This window comes from Neovison vison, chromosome X (assembly GCF_020171115.1).
Source record: "Neovison vison isolate M4711 chromosome X, ASM_NN_V1, whole genome shotgun sequence".
Taxonomy (NCBI): Eukaryota; Metazoa; Chordata; class Mammalia; order Carnivora; family Mustelidae; genus Neogale; species Neogale vison.
Window position 1 is genome coordinate 118,899,059 of NC_058105.1, and position 19,009 is coordinate 118,918,067.

The 19,009-nt window shown below is 41.7% G+C and overlaps 1 protein-coding gene across 1 annotated transcript in view; it reads right to left on the reverse strand.

Moving 5' to 3' along the window:
• Positions 1-13,501: 13,501 nt before the first annotated feature.
• Positions 13,502-19,009, reverse strand: part of SYAP1 (synapse associated protein 1) — a 33,680-nt gene continuing 28,172 nt past the window's right edge. Inside the window, exon 9 of the mRNA XM_044234613.1 lies at positions 13,502-17,222. Within this exon, the coding sequence (XP_044090548.1) occupies positions 17,095-17,222 (128 nt within the window). The 3' untranslated portion in view covers positions 13,502-17,094. The remainder of the gene's footprint in view (positions 17,223-19,009) is intronic.

Below are 19,009 nucleotides of genomic sequence, written 5' to 3' on the forward strand. Positions count from 1 at the left end.
GGTAGCTCAGTCAGTTAAGCGTCTGCCTTTGGTTCAGGTCATGATCCCAGGGTCCTGGGATGGAGCACTGCATGGGGCTCCCAGCTCAGTGGAGAGCCTGCTTCTCCCTTTCCCTCGGCCACTCCCCCTGCTGTGTGTATGCACTCTGTCTCTCTGTGTCAAATAAATAAATAAAACCTTAAAATGTTTTTAAAAATAAAATAAAATACCCCATTCTTACAAGTGCTTGCCTTTAAACCAACTAAACAGAGCTCTTTTACAAGTTAATCTTAGCAATACCATCAGGAGGTAAAGAAAATAGCTCCTGTGTATAACATACATGGACACACCTGCAAAAACACAAGATGCAAACAAAATCTTAAAGGACCAATTTCTCAACAGCTCTTTTTTACAAAACAAATCTAACTGCAAGATGATATTATAATTTTGGGATCTGTCAATTGGTCATTTTTCTCTAGGATCTAACGAATATCATAACCAAGAAGTGTTGCACGAAAAGATTGCCCAGTTTTGGAGAACACCGCCTTAAAGGGCCACATTTGGGAATCGAATCCTCATTTCCCATTTTCCCATTACACCATGGCTGGTTTTCCTCAAAGACACCAAAAGACATTACAACATGCAAAGCAGACGAAGCCCAGAGTAGCTCCGTAAGGGTTGGTTCCTCCCCAGAAAGCTGGGGCTTCACCGACTGAACCAAACGGCATCCTCCCCAGCCTTTTTTTTAAGCATGCAAGAAAAGGAGACTAAGAGAACCAAAACTTGTCAGGAGAAGGCCACCGAATGAGAGGAAGAAATCTAAGAGAGCCCAGCTGAACGGGAGGAAGAAAGAAGGTCACGTGCGGTCACACCCACAAAGTGCTCGCCCAGAGAAGGCTGTGCAAACCAAACCCCCACTCCGACTCCTTGCAGGACGAATTGAATTAGGTGCTGAAGGCCAGCAGTGTCCACTCGGGGTGGGGTCCTGGGGACAGTCCCTAGGGCAAAGAGTGTAGGCAGCTGCTTAGACTTCCCTCCAGACTCCTGTTACTGGCTGGGGGCCCAAAGAGCCACGGGCAAAGAGCAACCAACCGGTTGACTTGCCAAATTTGTAACCGAGCCCAAGCTCACGTTGTTCTGTGCACGACAAAGCCAGTCACCGAGTCACCGAGCGTGGAGCAAGGGAAGAGGCAGCAAAAGGACTGAAACAAGAGAATGAGCTCCAAATCCACCTTCAACGGAGGAAGGTCAGGGAAATGTAAGTGCCAAGGAAAAAGGTCTGGGCGAAAATCTGCCGCTGAGTTTATTAGTCCGCAGCTGCAATTAGCCCCACTCAGCAAATTTGCTTATAATGTCAAGGAGACGTTTACTCCACAGATAAAATGTAATATAAGGAATGATTAACCAAGGGTTGGGGGGAGGGGGGGAAGAATGATTAGCCCATATATTGAAGAGCCAAAAAGGCAAAAAGGAAACACTAAGGTAGGCGTTTCCAGGAATTGCTCCTGGGACTGGAGGGGGGAAAGAAGCAGTTGGAATGATTGAGGCTGACCAGCTTGGGGAGGGCGGGAACAGACCTGTGATGACCGGGCCTCGATGCCGGGGTCTCCTGGGGCACCATGAGGTTGGTTCTGGGGGAAAGCTGCAAATGGGAATTAGCTGCTACGGCTGAAACTGATTACGGCCAAGTGAAATTTCTGCAGATAAAGCCCAGAAACAAGTCCTCTCGCCCCTCCAGCCTGCCCTCTAGCGCCTCCCAAGGGCAGGGCCTAACGGGGAGCCGCTGGCCAAGGTGAACCGAGGCACCTGGGTGGGCAGACGTGAAGCTTAGAGAGGAAAAGCCTAATGACCGGCACAGGTTGTCAACTTTTGGCTGACTGGGGTCCTGGAGGCCCTCAGCTTGAGCTGGGCTATAGTGGTGGCAGCGGCTGGATCATGGGGAAGTCTTGGGGGGCAGGGGAGGGACTCCCGGGGAGGAGAGCTGGGCAGCCCAAAGGGCCGAGGAATGTATTCATGGTGTCATTATCAATGCGCAATTTCTTTTTTTTTTTTTAAAGATTTTATTTATTTATTTGACAGAGATCACAAGTAGGCAGAGAGGCAGGCAGAGAGAAAGGAAGGGAGGGAAGCAGGCTCCCCACTCAGCAGAAAGCCCAATGCGGGGCTCGATTCCAGGACTCTGGGATCATGACCCAAGCCCAAGGCAAAGGCTTTAACCCACTGAGCCACCCAGGCGCCCCCAAAGCGCAATTTCTAACAATAATTTTTTCCTATCATCCAGTATCCAGTCCATTTTCAAATTTACCCTACTGTCTCGAGGATATATTTTAAAATATATAGTACATGTATAATATGTAATACATGTATTAGATATAAAATACATATATAATCTATCTAATGACATATTTTTAAATTTATTGAGGTGCAATTCACATAACATAAGAATAGCCATTTTCTTTATGTAAAGATTTTATTTATTTATTTGAGGGAGAGAGAGCATAAGCAGGGGGAAGGGGGAGCAGGAGGAGAAGCAGGCTCTGCATTGAGCAGGGAGCCAATGCAATGCTCCATCCCAGGACCCTGGGATCATGACCTGAGCCGAAGGCAGCTGCTTAACCAACTGAGCCACCCTGGTGCCCCAATGATTTATATTATTAAAGTGATATATACTAAGTGAAAAACTTTCAGGCAGATACAGTAAAAAATGAACACCTATAGTCTTACCACCAAGACAGCCATCTTTAACTCTTTGCCATATACCCTTCCAGTTTTGTTTCCTATATACACCAATGGACAGCACAAATGTTTGAACACACAATTTTTTTCAACTTTTCAAAACCTGTGGTGAAATATACACGAATCTGGCTTTTTAACCATCTGGAAATAGAATAACACCATCTTGCAACCCCCAGTGAAGGAATGAACCAGGCACTGCACGTCAGTGGCTCCCACCCAGAGAAGCCGGCACCATTTTATGTCTCCCAAGCTTATGACCCAGTAATCAAACAGAGTGGACTCGAGTCCAGGAAATTCCCAGTACACGGTGGCTCCTGGAACCACATCTGGAGTTCATAATCCACAACATTCAAGCTGCTGGGATCAAAGGGCCCAGTTTCTTCTGCAGAAAAATTATAAATGGAAAAAAGGGGGGGTGGAGGGGAAACTGCAGATAAAAACAATTTGAAAGACATTGACACAAATGGGCAGGATTAAACTGTGGTACCTGGGGATGCACGTTTGGGTGAACCATAAAGAAAGGAGGACAAGGGAGGTAGGTCTTCCAAGAAAGGGAGTGGTGATGGGGATCATGGATCATGGATGCTGGGTGGCTGGCAATGTTCTATTTCTTGACCTGTGTTGTGGTCACTGGGAGGTTTGCTTGAAGATATATTAAGCTGCACATTTGTTTGTATGTTCTACTCTTATTTTCCAAAAACAGGTTAAGAAATATCACTTTCCAGGTTTACACATCCCCATCTCTCAAATCTCCCTATCTAGAGGCCACCATTTCATCTCTTTAAAAAGTCTCTGGGGGTGCTTGGCTGGTTGAGTCGGTAGAGCCTGTGACTCTTGATCTCAATCAAGGTTGTGAGTTCAAGCCCCACGTTGGGTGAAGAGCTGACTTAAAGAAATAAATCAGTCTTTAAAAAAAAGAAAAAAGAAAAAGTCTCTTACTTGACACGAGATGTTAGGGATTAAAGCTGTTCTGTGATTTACGCTGGTGTGTGTGTGTGTGTGTGTGTATGTGTGAGAGAGATTTTCACTTTTAGGTCATGGTAGAGACTTCTTGTTGCCCACTCTGAGATCCGTTTCTTCCTCTTCCTTAGTAATATTCGCCCCCCCCAATTATTAGTTGGGAAGATGGACATGGAAAATAAGACCATATTTCTCAGCCTCCCTTGGAGCTGGGCTGGCCAAGTGACAAAAGCCTGGCCAAGTGGCTAGGAATGGAAATGAGGTGTGGCTGGTTTCTTCTTACGGGGCTGAAGACAGCGCCATTGCCTGTTGTCCCTTTCCATCAACCAGATGCCAGGAAGCCAGATAACCTCTTCAGGGAGCAAAGGACTAGAAAGGCCAGAGTCCCTGACTGCTTCTTGGAGCACACTTAGCCTTGCTTGCCTTCCTATAGACTTTATTGATGTGAAATAGAAATACACATCCAGTTTAGACCATTGTAATTTTGGGTTTTCTGTCGCATGCCACCAAATTTACTCCTGCATCATGGTAAGATACTACACATAGATTTGCTTCTAGGGGAGAAGAGCCTCTAATGCTTTTTTACGTGCTCTCCCACATCACCCCACAGAGACAAAATGAGAATCCTAAAAGCTTCCTGAGTAAAAAGACAGGTCACATGTCAAGATTCAAGAATCAGAAATGCATTCCCAACAACACTGCAAGCTCGAAGGCAGGACAGCAACAACCTTAAAATCTTGAAAGATGGGCCACTTGGCTGGCTTGGTCAGAAGAGCATCTGATTTTTTTTTTTTAAGATTTTATTTATTTACTTGACAGAGGTCACGAGTAGGCAGAGAGGCAGGCAGAGAGAAAGGAAGGGAAGCAGGCTCCCCACTCAGCAGAGAGCCCGACGCAGGTCTCAATCCCAGGACCCTGGGATCATGACCTGAGCCGAAGGCAGAGGCTTTAACCCACTGAGCCACCCAGGCGCCCCAAGAGCATCTGATTCTTGATTTGATTTGCGGTTTTGCATTCAAGCCCCACATTGGGTATAGAGATTACCAAAAAAAAAAAAAAATCCTGAAAGAAAACTTTTTCCCACCAAGAATCATATACCCAAAGTATAGATACAGGATGAACTCAAGAGTGGCTATGTGACCTGTTTTGGCTATTGGAATGTAGGCAGAATAAACACATATCACTTCTCAGCAAAGGCTTAAGGGCCATCTCTGGCTAGCTACACCCTCTTTCCCTCTGGTTTGAGACCGATGTCATTCAGGGGCTGCTCCATCCCCTTGGTCCTGGGAAGAAAAAGGATGGAGCTACAGCCAACCCAAGAGGGACACCTCAGAAAGGTTTGTTATTGAAGACCAGCAGGGTGTTAAGGTCATAACTTAACACCGAAGCATAACTTAACCTTGGGTGACATACAAAGGGGTAACTGAGAAAAAAGAAAGATATGAGATCCAGGGAAAAAGGACCCAACAAAGGGAAAAAGGGGAAGGCCTGGAGAAAGAAAGAAAGAAAAAAAGGAAGGAAGAAAGAAAGGAGGCCCTGATTCAAGAGAGCAAATGGTCCAGGTTGGAACAAAAGGGCATGGAATTCATGGAGGGATATCTCTGGAAGTAGATAAAATGACTAAACTAGCTGTGTCACAATGTACTAATGTATTGAAATGAGATTGTGCTGAATGTATCTGTAGGAGAGACTCTGGAAAAGAACTGGGCAATGGGGGTATAGAAAATCAAGCAAATAAAAACATAAGGCAATTGTTTAGAGACGATAAAAGAAAAGTTGAACAAGAAGACTACTATATTCATAAGACAATATATGACTAAGTTGTAAATAATACTCACCTGGAAATAATGTAAAAAACAGATTAACACAATTAAAACATAACTATATTGGAAGGATGATGATGCCAAAGTGTGTGTGTGGGGGGGTGTGAGTGGGTGCACCCACACGTATGGGTGTGCTGGAAGTTTCTTTTCTTTTTTAAGATTTTATTTATTTATTAATTTGTCAGAGAGAGAGAGAGGGATCACAAGTAGGCAGAGAGGCAGGCAGAGGCAGAGAGAGAAGCAGGCTCCCCGCCAAGCAAGGAGCCCGATGAGGGACTCCATCCCAGGACCCTGAGATCATGACCTGAACCAAAAACAGCGGCTTAACCGACTGAGCCACCCAGGCGCCCCTGTGCTGGAAGTTTCTTTAATTCTTTCATAATTTTCTTTTTTCCATTCTGTTTTCTCTTTCTGGACTTCCTTTAGCTGGAATGATTCTCTAATTTTTTAAAATTAGAATTTTAGAAATTCTAGAATTTAGAATTTAGAATTTTTAATTTTTAAATTCTCTAATTTTTTAAAAAAGATTTTATTTATTTATTTGCAGAGAAAGAGACTGCAAGGGAGGGAACACAAGCAGGGGGAGTGGGACTAAGACTCCCCACTGAGCAGGGGGCCCAATGCAGGGCTCGATACCAGGGCCCTGGGATCATGACTTGATACAAAGGCAGATGCTTAACAAATGAGCCACACAGGAACCTCCCGATGTTCTAATTTTTATCTTTTTTCTCCTTTCTACCACCTATTTTGCTCTGCTTTCTAGAAGATGGTCTTAACTTTGTCTTGTAATACTTTAATGATGTTTTGACCTATGCCATCATATTTTAATTCTTTAGGCCTATTTCTTGTTCTCTGAATGTTCTTTTTTTTTTTTTTTAAAGATTTTATTTATTTATTTGACAGAGAGAGATCACAAGTAGGCAGAGAGGCAGGCAGAGAGAGAGGAGGAAGCAGGCTCCCTGCTGAGCAGAGGCTTGATCCCAGGACCCATGACCTGAGCGGAAGGCAGCGGCCTAACCCACTGAGCCACCCAGGCGCCCCTGAATGTTCTTTTTTGTATAGCATACTGTTATCTTATCATGGCTACAACTCTTTTTTTCTTTCTTCTTCTTCTTTTTTTAAGATTTCATTTATTTATTTGACAGAGAGAGAGAGAGCACAGAGGGAGAGAGAGAAGCAGGCTCCCCGCTGAGTGGAAAGCCTGATGCAGAGCTTAATCCCAGGACCCCGGGATCATGACCTGAGCTGAAGGCAGAGACTTTAACCCACTGAGCCACCCAGGCGCCCCTGAAGGCAGAGACTTAAACGACTGAGCCACCCAGGCGCCCCTACAATGCTTTCTAATATCTCATTTAAGATATTAGAATTTTTGTTTTAAGTTCATTATAAAGTTTCCCATCAACCTTTCTCCTAATGGTTTTAGCATCACTAGTGACGATTAATTAGATCCTTACTTCATTTGGTACCCCTTTTGTACCTCTTATTAGTTGGAGTTCTTTTATACTGAAGAACTTTCCTTCATCAATTCTGCGTGCCATTGACTCTTTTTCAAAACTCCATCTATATCCTTAATATGGTAAGCAAAGGCGAAGGAGAGCCAAGACAATTCCTGAATAATAAATACTTTGTCTCATCTGTAGAAACCATGGCTCTTGGATAAATGTCTGATTCTAGGTCTGAGTTGGGAAATAAAAAAGTTGAGTATGAGGGCACCTCGGTGGCCCAGTTGGTTAAGCGTCTGCCTTCGGCTCAGGTCATGATCCCAGGATCCTGGAATCAGAGCCCCACATTGGGCTCCTTACCCAGTGGGCAGCCTGCTTCTCCCTCTCCCTCTGCTGCTCCCCCTACTTGTTCTCTCCGACTCTCTGTTAAATAAATAAAATCTTTTTAAAAAAAAATAAAAGATGAGTATGAAATATCCTGTCATCGTGTGTGTGTGTGTGTGTGTGTGTGTATGTGCAGCAAAGCAATGAAGCTATATCAAAGACTACTAAGTTGAGTCAAAATCTTAGGGGCCTACTTGAAGAAGCTCCTATTGGACTGAGATGACGATTTAAAAATCAATAAAGACAAAAACTGCAATGGATAGACATACATCAAATATATTTAAACCCACTAATTCATAAGGATACTTATCTGACCCCTGGTTTAGAGCCTCAATTGTCCAAGTAAAGGTCTCTGCAGTTCTTTGACTTTTCTTTCTTAGTCTCAAAGAGGTAACTGCAGCTCCAGCCATCACATCCATATTCCAGGGAGTGGGAAGGAGGAAAGAACAAGGTTGACTCAGTTTTTCTGGGAGTTCTCCCAAAGACTTTTACTTACTTCTCATTGGCCATTCTCACTGGCTAGGGACACTGAGAAATGTACTTTTTTTTTTTTAAGATTTTATTTATTTATTCGAGAAAGAGAGAGTGAGAGAGAGAGCACAAACCAGGGGGAGGGGCAGAGGGAGAAGCAGACTCCTGGCTGAGCAGGGAGCCGAATGTGGGACTGGACTCAATCCCAGGACTTGGGTAACATGACTTGAGCTGAGGGCAGCTGCTTAAATAACTGAGCCACCCAGGGGCCCCTGGGAAATGTATTTTTATTCCCACAACAGACCTGGTCCCCACATTGCTGACCTACAGACACCTTGTTAGTAAAAAGAAGAAAAATGTTACTGGATACGGAGCTAGCAGGGTCAACTACACTTTTGTATCTTTAATTATATTCCATTTCTAATTCCTAAGATTATTTGTGCCTTCTTCTTTTATCTTGATAAAAAAAAAAGCTCTTAAAAAATCATTTTTGTTTCTCTGATTCTTTGTTTTGTACTCCTATTTATTATTCTTCCTTTCTAATTTTTTCTTTGCTTATTATGAAATCACTTTATTTTTCTTATTTTGCCTTACTGTGTCAACACAGACATTTCTGAAAATGTAGACAAAAACAAAGAGCTTGCAAAAAGGCATATAGCCGGCATTAACATTTTGGCGTAAGGATCCTTTTGGTGCAAGCATTTTTTTATGCACATACATGACCAACGTACACATACGCATGCATTTTTTTGTAAAGAAAAATGTAATCGTATTAAATACAGTCTTGTAATTTGCCTTTTATATTTCATCTAACATTATATTATGAACATTCTTTTGTGTAAAATGCAGACCTCTGACATTTTCTTAGGCAGGCAACAAAATCCTTTATCCCAAAGAAATCACATCCAGAGCCTCCGTGAACAAAACAGATGCAATTAGGGGTCGGGGCCGGCTAGGGAGGGGGCCAGTCCCTGCCAGGCAGGCATCCGGGGAGCTCGGGAGTTACGCGCGTTAATCTCCAGGGCGATGACTCAGCTACCATTTGCATTTCCACGGTGCACTGCAGGCACTATATTTTCAAGTTAAAAGGTTTCCTTTAAACCTATTTTTTCAAAGAATGAGACTTTTTTCTTTACCCAAATGACTGAAAGAGCTGCCGCACTTCTCTCATGGGGATGACGCTCTATTCCCCTTTCTCTTCAGATGGCACAGATCGTCTGACTTTCATTAAGTCTTTTTGCGGAGAAGAAACAAGCTCCAATGTTGGTCTTTTTTGAGCCCTTGTCCGTGCGGGGCTGGTATTTGGGTAGAGTGGTAGATCTCGTAGCTACCGGGTTTTGTGCAGTTTTGATTTTCTTTTTTTTTTTTTTTCTTTTTTAAAGATTTTATTTATTTATTTGACAGGCAGAGATTACAAGTAGGCAGAGAGGCAGGCAGAGAGAGAGAGAGAGGAGGAAGCAGGCTCCCTGCCGAGCAGAGAGCCCGATGCGGGGTCGGATGCGGGCAGATCCCAGGACTCTGGGATCATGACCTGAGCCGAAGGCAGAGGCTTTAACCCACTGAGCCACCCAGGCACCCCCAGTTTTGATTTTCTATCTTTCTTTTTCTCCTAGATTGTGAGAAAGCTGTTCTTTTTTTTTTTCTAGGTCGGTAGTACTGATTTTCATAGTGGTTGTCTTAGTTTTTTACTGCTTATAGTTTTCATTTCTCACCTGTATTTCAGGGTTATGTAGATGGTCGTTCTGTTCTTTTGGCTCTTTTTTTGCTCATTTCATTTGTGCGATTCAGAGAGTCATTCACATTCTCTTGTGTAGCTGTCACTCATTTACGTTGTTTGCTTTTCACTATGGTATATATTTCCATTCTATGTTGATGGTCCTTGGGGCTGGATGCAAGCTGAGGCCACTAGAACACTACTAAGGACATTTTTGCACATATGCTGGATATATTCTTCCTTTTATCTTCCATTTTACTAAGTAAGAACAATTTTCTTCCTAAGTATTTCTATCATTTTATATTCCCTGGGAGAGGAATTCCTAGTCAAAGAGAAGGGCATATTCAAGCTTTCATGTAAGTGATGCCGATTTTTGTTTTTTCTGTGAACCAGTGTTGACGCTTGCCAGCAGTATATCTACAGTCCAGTTGTCTGACATGCTAACCAACTTGCTATTTTCAGACTTCTTACATTTTTGAGCATCTGGTGGGTGTGAAATCCATCACTTAAAATGTTTGCATGTTGGGGCGCCTGGGTGGCTCAGTGGATTAAAGCCTCTGCCTTCGGCTCAGGTCATGATCCCAGGGTCCTGGATCGAGCCCCGCATCAGGCTGTCTACTCGGTGGGGAGCCTGCTTCCTCCTCTCTCTCTCTGCCTACTTGTGATCTCTCTCTCTGTGTTAAATAAATAAATAAAATCTTCGAAAAAAAATCAGTTGAGGAATATATATATAATACTCTGAATGTATATGTATATATACATATGTATGTATGTATATATACATATATATGTATATGTATGTATGTATATATATATATATATATGTATATATATACTTGTTCAAATGAAGATTCTGGTGTAGAACAAGCAGGTAGTTTTCCATTTTCAGTTTTATAGTGAAAGCAGTGCTTGTTCAGTTCCTCAAGATAAATTCCAAGAGTGAAAATGCTGGACTAAATGTTGTGTACATTTAAATTTTTGGTCTGTATTACTCAATTGCCATTCAGAAAGGTTTTACAAATTTACATTCTCATCTACAGTATTTGATTAACTTTTCCCTCATACCCTGGTCAAAAATCACTTTTTTTTTTTTTTTTTTTTTTGTCAGAGAGCGTGGGAGCCCGCAAAAACAGACTTGGGGGGGGGGCAAGGGCGAGCAGGGACCCTGGGATCATGAGTCCAGTGCAGAAGCTTTAACCGACTGTGCCACTCAGGTGTCCTCAAAAATAACTTTTAGGGGTGCCTGGGTGGCTTAGTGGGTTAAAGCCTCTCCCTTTGGCTCAGGTCATGATCCCAGGGTCCTGGGATCGAGCCCTGCTTCCTCCTCTCTCTCTGCCTGCCTCTCTGCCTACTTGTGATCTATCTGTCAAATAAAATCTTTAAAAATAAAACTTTTAAAAAAAGAGCTCTTCATCAAATGATGAAGTCTTTCTGAACGGCAGACCCCTGACTTGCCCTTCCCCATCCCCAATTCCTAGGAGCTATTGTTTTATTTTTTTCCAGGAGCCATCGTTTTAAACCTTTAGCTGTTTCATCTGTTTGCTTCTATAGCTCATAATTTGCTCATACCATTCTTTCTTGATGATTTTTCAGTTTTAAATTGTGGGAGAGGCCTCTAGTCGCCTACCTTATCAATTTCCCCTGCTTTTAGAGGGAGCACACCTTTGGAATTCCTGAGCCTTTCAGGGTTCTGAAACATCGAAATGTCTTCCTTCTGCCTGGCTACTGTTGCCTGCTCTGCTGTTTTTCTTACTATAAATCTATACCTTTTGTTTTTACTCTTTTACTGTCATTTAGTGGAGGTTGTGGATGGAGTGGCGCTAAATCCATATGTTTAATCTGACATAGTCAATCTGAAAGCTCAAGACATCATACACTCCAGAAAATTAAAAACCACTTTGAAAACAGAATTAAAATATCTATCTGGGCACTTGGGTGACTCAGGCAGTTAAGCTTCTGACTCCTGACTTCAGGTCAGGTCATGATCTTGGGGCTGTGAGATCAAGCACCATGTCGGGTTCTGTGCTGGGCGTGGAGCCTGCTTAAGATCCTCTCCCCCTCCCGTCTCTTTCTCTCCCCATCTTGCTCTAATTAAAAAAAAAAAAAAGTATTTTATAAAGTCCTCTCTTAAAATAACATTTAGGACACGGGATGGACTTTAAAAACTAGGGGCACCTGGCTGGCTCTGGTGGTAGAGCATGTGACTCTTGATCTTAGGGTTGTAAATTTGAGCCCCACATGGGGTGTAGAGATTACTTAAAAATAAAATCTTAAACGGAAAAAAAGAAAAACTCCAAACCAAAAAACCCAGGCAATCCCACCCTTTCATTTTTCTAAGGAATCAACTGAGTGCTCCCTAGTTATCTTGCCCAAACAAATCTTTTTCCCCCAGGCCTCTTTTCCCTAGGCCCAGAGATTTGCAATTCTAGCTGCTCTTCAGAACAACTTGGGGAACTTATAAAAAACTGAAACAGCCCTGTGCCCAGGCTACAACCTCAACGGTTAGTCTCTCTGGGGAGTGGGGCTTGGGCATCAGCATTTTTAAAGCTCCCTGGTGGTTCTCAAGCACAGGGTCACTGCCTTAGCCAGGGTCCTAAAAGTGTGGTACTAAGGACAGCAAGACATGCATCCCATGTTCTTGTTATGAAATTACTTTTGTGTGTTGTTCAGATTTAACAGTGTCTGTTTTCATGCCTTAATTTCACAAGCACTTATTCTGTTCATTCAATAAACAAAGAATGCTAATCTTGCTGATGGCATTATTTTAAATAAAGATTTGACAGAGAGAGGGGGAGCGCACGCACAAGCAGGGGGAGTGGCAGGTAGAGGGAGAAACAGGCTCCCTGCTGAGCAAGGAGCCCCATGTGAGCCTCGGTACAAGGACCCTGGGATCATGACCTGAGCCAAAGGCAGAAGTTTAACGGACTGAGCCACCCAGGTGCTCCACATTTTTTCTTTTTTTTTTTAAGTAAACTTCAGGCACAACGTGGGGCTTGAACTCATGATGCTGAGATCAAGAGCCACACACTCTACAACTTGAGCCAGCTGGGGCCCTAATGTATCTTGTGCCACACTCTTGGTAGGACACCATTTAGCTCAGTTCCCACATCACGTTTATAACCTGCAGTGTCTCCATGGGAATGCATGTTGTTGAGGGATGCGGCCCTTTTGCTGTATTTGGATTTTTGCACGAAGTGCAATATGGCAGAGGAGAATATAATGTACTTGCTGGCTATTTTCATGATTATAATGTGGATTCTTCAGCGGTAGTTACCCAAATCCTCTAGTGCGTTGATCTATTATATCTATTTATTAGTTTAGTGTTTTAAGTAAACTTTAGGCCCAGGCTGAAATTCTTTCTCCTTGGCTTTACTGAGAACTGGTTAACCTTGGTGAGTTTTAGTTTTAGCCAGCAGAAAGCATCATCAGTGCTCATCACGGTTATCAGGAAAGAACAAGATAGATCAATGTTACTATCACTACTGGAGGAGGGAAAAATCCCGCAGTAGCTTTAGAGTAAAAGACCTGCTGACTGGATTAGAATTACTTTCTATTGCGAAGGACAATCCACTGCACCTGAAAGTAAAATGTGTTCTTAAAACCCAATACTGTCTTTTTTTTTTTTTTAAGATTTTATTTACTTAAAATAACTTATTTATTACTTATTACTTATTTATTTATTTTATTTACTTATTTGAGAGACAGGGATCACAAGCAGGTAGAGAGGCAGGCAGAAAGAGGGAGGAGGGGAAGCAGACTCCACGCCGAGCAGAGCCCGATGCGGGGCTCGATCCCAGGACCCTGGGATCCCCTGGGATCATGACTTGAGCCGTTGGCAGAGGCTTTAACCCACCCTGGAGCCACCCAGGTGCCCCAAAACTCAGTACCTTCTTAAGGTAGTTTTAATTCTAATAGAAGCCTACATACCCGATAACTCTGAAATATTTATAGGTCCTTATTGTAAGAGAATTGTTATTCAGGAAAAACCGTTATAACATATCACTACAAATGAGGTTTATTTATTCAGAACCAAGTTCAATATAGTTTTTTCATATTGGAAATAGATCAGAATGCACTGAATAAATGCTATTGAAAACTAATCGTAGTTTAACAACTGAAATCATAAACGGCTTCATCTGAACAAATCCCTAAGTGTGAGGACCAGATAAACAACTGATGACTCATGAGAAATATGTAACTGCATGTGATTAAAGGTTCATGAATATGTATTTGTCATCTGCCATGACTCACTGGTTTAATATGCACCATCTTTTTTGGGTATTGTAACATGCATCTTGTAATTTTATTTTCCTATCAATATAGTCTGGAAATAATCATTTATTAAAAAGGCCTGTTTTCCTCCCAATAAAACGGATTATATAAACTATATCAAAATTCCTAGTACTTATATTTTTAAAAGCTGAAACAAATTTTGCGACAGTTAAATGCATCTAATTTTTACAGGTGAAAAAGGTTTAACTTTAAAATGGAAAAATCTCACTACTACCAGAAAGAACCAAATCAAAGTATTTACAGAAGCACATTCACAGTCCTGGTTTTTATACCAAAGTGGTCAAGGAGGGAAATAACCTATCGCAAGTTGGATGTGATCTTTTTTTTTGTTTGTTTTGTAAACCTTTAAAATGTCCTAAAAATCCTATTTGTAATAATAGTTTGTGAAAAACCATCTTGGTTACTGTACGGGAAACACTCCGAGTTACAAGTATCATTGCGGCCTTATCTCCTAAAAGACAAGGTTTTCTAGTTTAACTTTTCAAAAGTTCCAAACTGAGATTTCCCACTTCGCCTAGGAAGTTGCCACTTCTGCATATGAGGAGCTTCGGACATCGTGAGTCGGGCGCGCTCGGGCGAAGGCTGGGGCAGCAGTGGCCTTGTCCTACGGGCCGTAAATGGCTGGAACTGTACACAGACGTTCTCGTTCTTGTAGAGTAAGACTCCCTGTAGCTAAAATTGGCCTTAAAGACAAAGTTTGGTTCAATACTCCATCACCTTGTCAACTATTTTTACTTGATTTTATGTGCATGAACGTGCCACACAGGGCTCCATCCACCCTTTCTAGCCTTCGGGGGCCAGCAGCCCTCCGATGCTGCTTAGGAGCCTCAGAGAAAGCTTGTGACCATGTGAAGCAGTTCTCACTGTGAAGCCTTATCTGTGGGCTTTGTAGCGTTGTTATTTCCCTCTGAAATCTGTGACATCAGAGATCTGACTTAGCAGGATTATTCATCGTCTCCCTGGGAGCTTGGCTCCTCTTTATTTGGCAGCGTGGAAAGGTGAGTCGGCAGCAGGAACTGGCTGGAACAGCAGAGGCGGCATCTGTAACACCGACTAGAAAGACACCATCATCCAACCATGATAGCGGACAGGTAAAAAGTACAAAGCACCAGCAACCTCAGCGGCCCTCAGGGCATTAGGACACTAGTCCAACGTGCCTCCAACTGTAAAGCCCATTCTAATGGGGGTCTCAGTAACGTGCGGAGTCCGGGCCATCAGGTCTGTGGCCAGGCCTGAGACCCAGCATTTCTAGCAAACTCCTAGGGCTGGCCATTGCTACTTCCTGAGCCACACACTGTGAGCGGTGAGGTATGATCCCCATAGTGTGGGAGTCATCGTGTGAAGCTTACATGTTTTTATTTAATGTGTTTATATCTTCACATAGTGTGAAGCTTATGTGTTTTTATGCCCAGCATAGCTTGTTGGCTACCCTTCGGGCATGTAATAAATACTTAGAAATTTTCCACCCACCGTGGTTATAAATTATTTTTCCCTTTAAAGGAATACATTTCAGTTACCTGTATCACTTAAGAGAGCAGAACATTTTACTCCTATTTGAATCATAAAAAGAGCATAACTATATTTTTATGCTGTGTATTAAATATTATTTTAGTCTTTTGTTTTTATAAAGCAATGCACAATTAGCTTGTTTTTAAATGCAATAAGAATATCATGTAAAGTCGATAGTAATAACCATAACACGTCTATTGTCATTTTAGGGTTTTTTTTTTTCCTTAGCTTTCTCTGAAACATTTGCCTTTTTGTATTTATTCAACAATGTGAATTTTAGTGCATATACCAAGAGCAAAGCACTGTCGTATTCTGATCTGCTTACATCCAGGACTTTCAGCTACTTCAAAACATTTTACATGTTTCTTTCCCTCCAGAAAACTCTACTTTAAAAAAACCCAAACTTTTCCCTTCAACAGGATTATTTAAGAAGTTGCCAGTCATTATCTCTGAACCCAAACTCAGTAATCATCAACTGTTACACCACGAGCGGCAATCCCTTGATGATGGGGTCAGCGATTTCATAGAATACGTGAGTTTATTGCTATAACCCAAGGGGTCCTAGCTGAGCCGGTCTGGCTCACTCACCAGTGTGTACACCAAGCTACAAACACGAGTAAAGCCCGGACACACATCCAGTTCTCTCACTGATGATACCTTTGCTAGAGGACCATGGGCTAATTTTTATAGGGTCAAAAATATACATATGTACATTTTTTCCCATAAAGAATCATCTTAACTCTATTCCCTTTTATGAAATAAAGTTTCCTTGAGAAATATGAACGTTTTACGGAGCAAACGCCTCAGAAGTGTTCTGACATTAAGCCACCTTGTTCTTTTAAAAGACCATATCCTATGAGCATGGGCCTGCTGGTGTAGGATAATATAAGCAGGATTGAGCGGTGAAGTTCTGTAAGTTGCACTTAGAGTAACACAATTTTATAAGGACTAACAGTTTAATTAAGACAAACAAAGCTGAAACTTTTTAAACAAAAACAAGAGAATGTAAGCTGAATGGGCTTGTGAAGGTCATTAATATAAAAAGGACAAAAGGCCCCATTTTCTACAAAAACTGTGATATGGAATTTAGGAAAGCAACAATATTAAATGTGGTATAGTTAAAAAAACAAAGAAAGAAAGAAACAAACAACAACACAAGAAAGAAAGAAAAGGCCCCAGAGAAAAATTAATGTCTTTGCACGGTATTTCTCAGTTTCAAATTGTGTGATGTTTACACCATTAAAATCAACATAATTATCTTACCTTTTGGCTTCTAGATGGAATTTTAGAAAATACCTAGCAAGAAAATAGTCTTGAAAGTGCTTCTTCTTAGGTTCTTTGGTACAATTTGGTCATTTTGATAGTTATCAATTCATTACACAAGTACTTTAACATACATGTATCAGTGAAAGTGCAACAAGAAGTACAAATGTTTAGAAAAAAAAATTGAAGAATAAATTATAATTCTGACCTCACAGAAAACAGAATTCTAAAATTTTACTTGCATTTCTGTGGCAAAGATATCCATAGTGACTACTTGAATACCTCTAAATAGATTTATATTAAAGAAATAGTACATAAAACATCCTTTTCGATTATTAGAATAACTATTCTATATACTTTTTTTAAAAGCAAAAAAGGCAAATTTCAGCCTAAAAATGAACAATCTTGGATTTCAAAATTATACCAATCTTTTGTGCCTTCTGATTCAGCAAGTGTTGTCATCTAGAATTTAATGTCAGTTACAGAATGTTAAGCATTATTCTTTTATTTCAGGAAAGAGCTAATTTTCCTCCTGCAGCATTTTTTCTATTTCCTTATCCCAGTTTTCATCTCGTTTCTCTGACTCTGTCACCACTTCATATTCCTGAAGCTCTTGTTGTAGCTCTTTTTCCCAATCTGCAGAATCTTCTGAAAAACAAATGAGAAGGAAAAAATTCTGAATTCACAATGTTGGTTTTAACAACTTGGTCAAGTATAATTCCCTGTGGAAATCCTAGCCATGGTAATTTTTTTAAAAAAGATTTTATTTATTATTTGACAGACAGAGATCACAAGTAGCGAGAGAGAGGGGAGGAAGCAGGCTCCCTGCTGAGCAGAGAGCCGGATGCGGGACTCAATCTCAGGACCCTGAGATCATGACCTGAGCTGAAGGCAGAGGCTTTAACCCACTGAGCCACCCAGGCTACCCCTAGCCATGGTAATTTTTAACATTTCAGACTTCCTCGCCGTGTGTGCTCAGAAAAAGTGACCAAATTTTCATAGTAACCGAAAGGAAATGCGATTAGAAAGATACCTCAGTCAAGTGCTATATGTTTAGGTGTTATTTTGCTTTCTAAAACCTCTGCTTTTCCTTATATTTAAATGGATAGTTGATAATGTTTGGTTGCAAATTAATTTTTAACACTATCAACAATGATGATGGTACAAAAAACAGCCAGCGTTTCTTGAGCACTCACTGAGACGGGCACTGTACTAACTGCTTTCTATGTATCACTCCTTCCCCCCCCTTCATCCTTACAACAATCCAGGAACTAGATACACTGCAGCACATTACATAGGATGGAAAACAGAGGCTTAGAGAGGTTAAGTGACTTGTCCAAGAACACACAGCTTGATAGCAACAGACATCCAGATGGAGTCAGGCCTGCAGGCTTCACAATCTGAGCGTAAACACTCTAGCAGTCTCCCTAGAGCGGCCATAGGGATACCAGAACCTGAAGTCAGGTTTCCTAATGAAGCCTGGCCCCTCACACTGGGCTCCATCTAAGCTCTCACGTTCCTCTTCTGTGCCGAGATTCAGAACTGTAACTTTCCACTTAGACCCTCAATGTGTGTGTGTGTGTGTGTGTGTGTGTGTACATATATTTATGTATGTAGATGATAAGACATCTGCTATGTAGTATTATAAAATAGAAAACAAACAAACCAGCTATTGAAAAAACTAAGCCAAAATTCATTTTCATCTTTTTTTTTTAAGATTTTAAGTAATATCTATGCTCAATGTTGGGCTCAAACTCCTAACCCTGAGACCAAGAGTCAGATGTGCTCTGCTAACTGAGCCAGCTGGGCACCTCCAGTGTCTTCTTTTATTTTATTTATTTTTATTTTTATATTTTTAAACAAGACTTTTTTTTTTTTAAGCTTTTATTTATTTATTTGACAGACAGAGATCACAAGTAGGCAGAGGGGCAGGCAGAGAGAGGGGGGGAAGCAGGCTCCCTGCCCAGCAGAGAGCCTGATGCAGCACTCGATCCCAAGACCCTGGGATCATGACCCGAGCCGAAGGCAGAGGCTTTAACCTACTGAGTTACCCAGGTGCCCCCATTGTCTTCTTTTAAAAACAAACCTTGGGACTCCTCAGTGGCTCAGTCAGTTAAGTGTCTGCCTTCAGCTCAGGTCATAATCCTAGAGAGTCCCAGATCAGGCTCTTTGCTCAGCAGGGAGTCTGCTTCTCCCTCCGCCTACTTGGCCTGCTGTTCCCTCTGCTGGTGCTCCCTCTCTCTGACAAATTAATAAAATCTTTAAAAGTAAATAAATAAGTAAATACAAACCTTAAACTTCGTAGCTATAGAGAAAACAAAAGCCAATTTTTTAAAAATTAAAGATTATTTATATATTTATTTATTTATTTGACAGAGAGAGAGAGAGAGAGATATCACAAGCAGGCAGAGAGGCAGGTGGACAGAGAGGGGGAA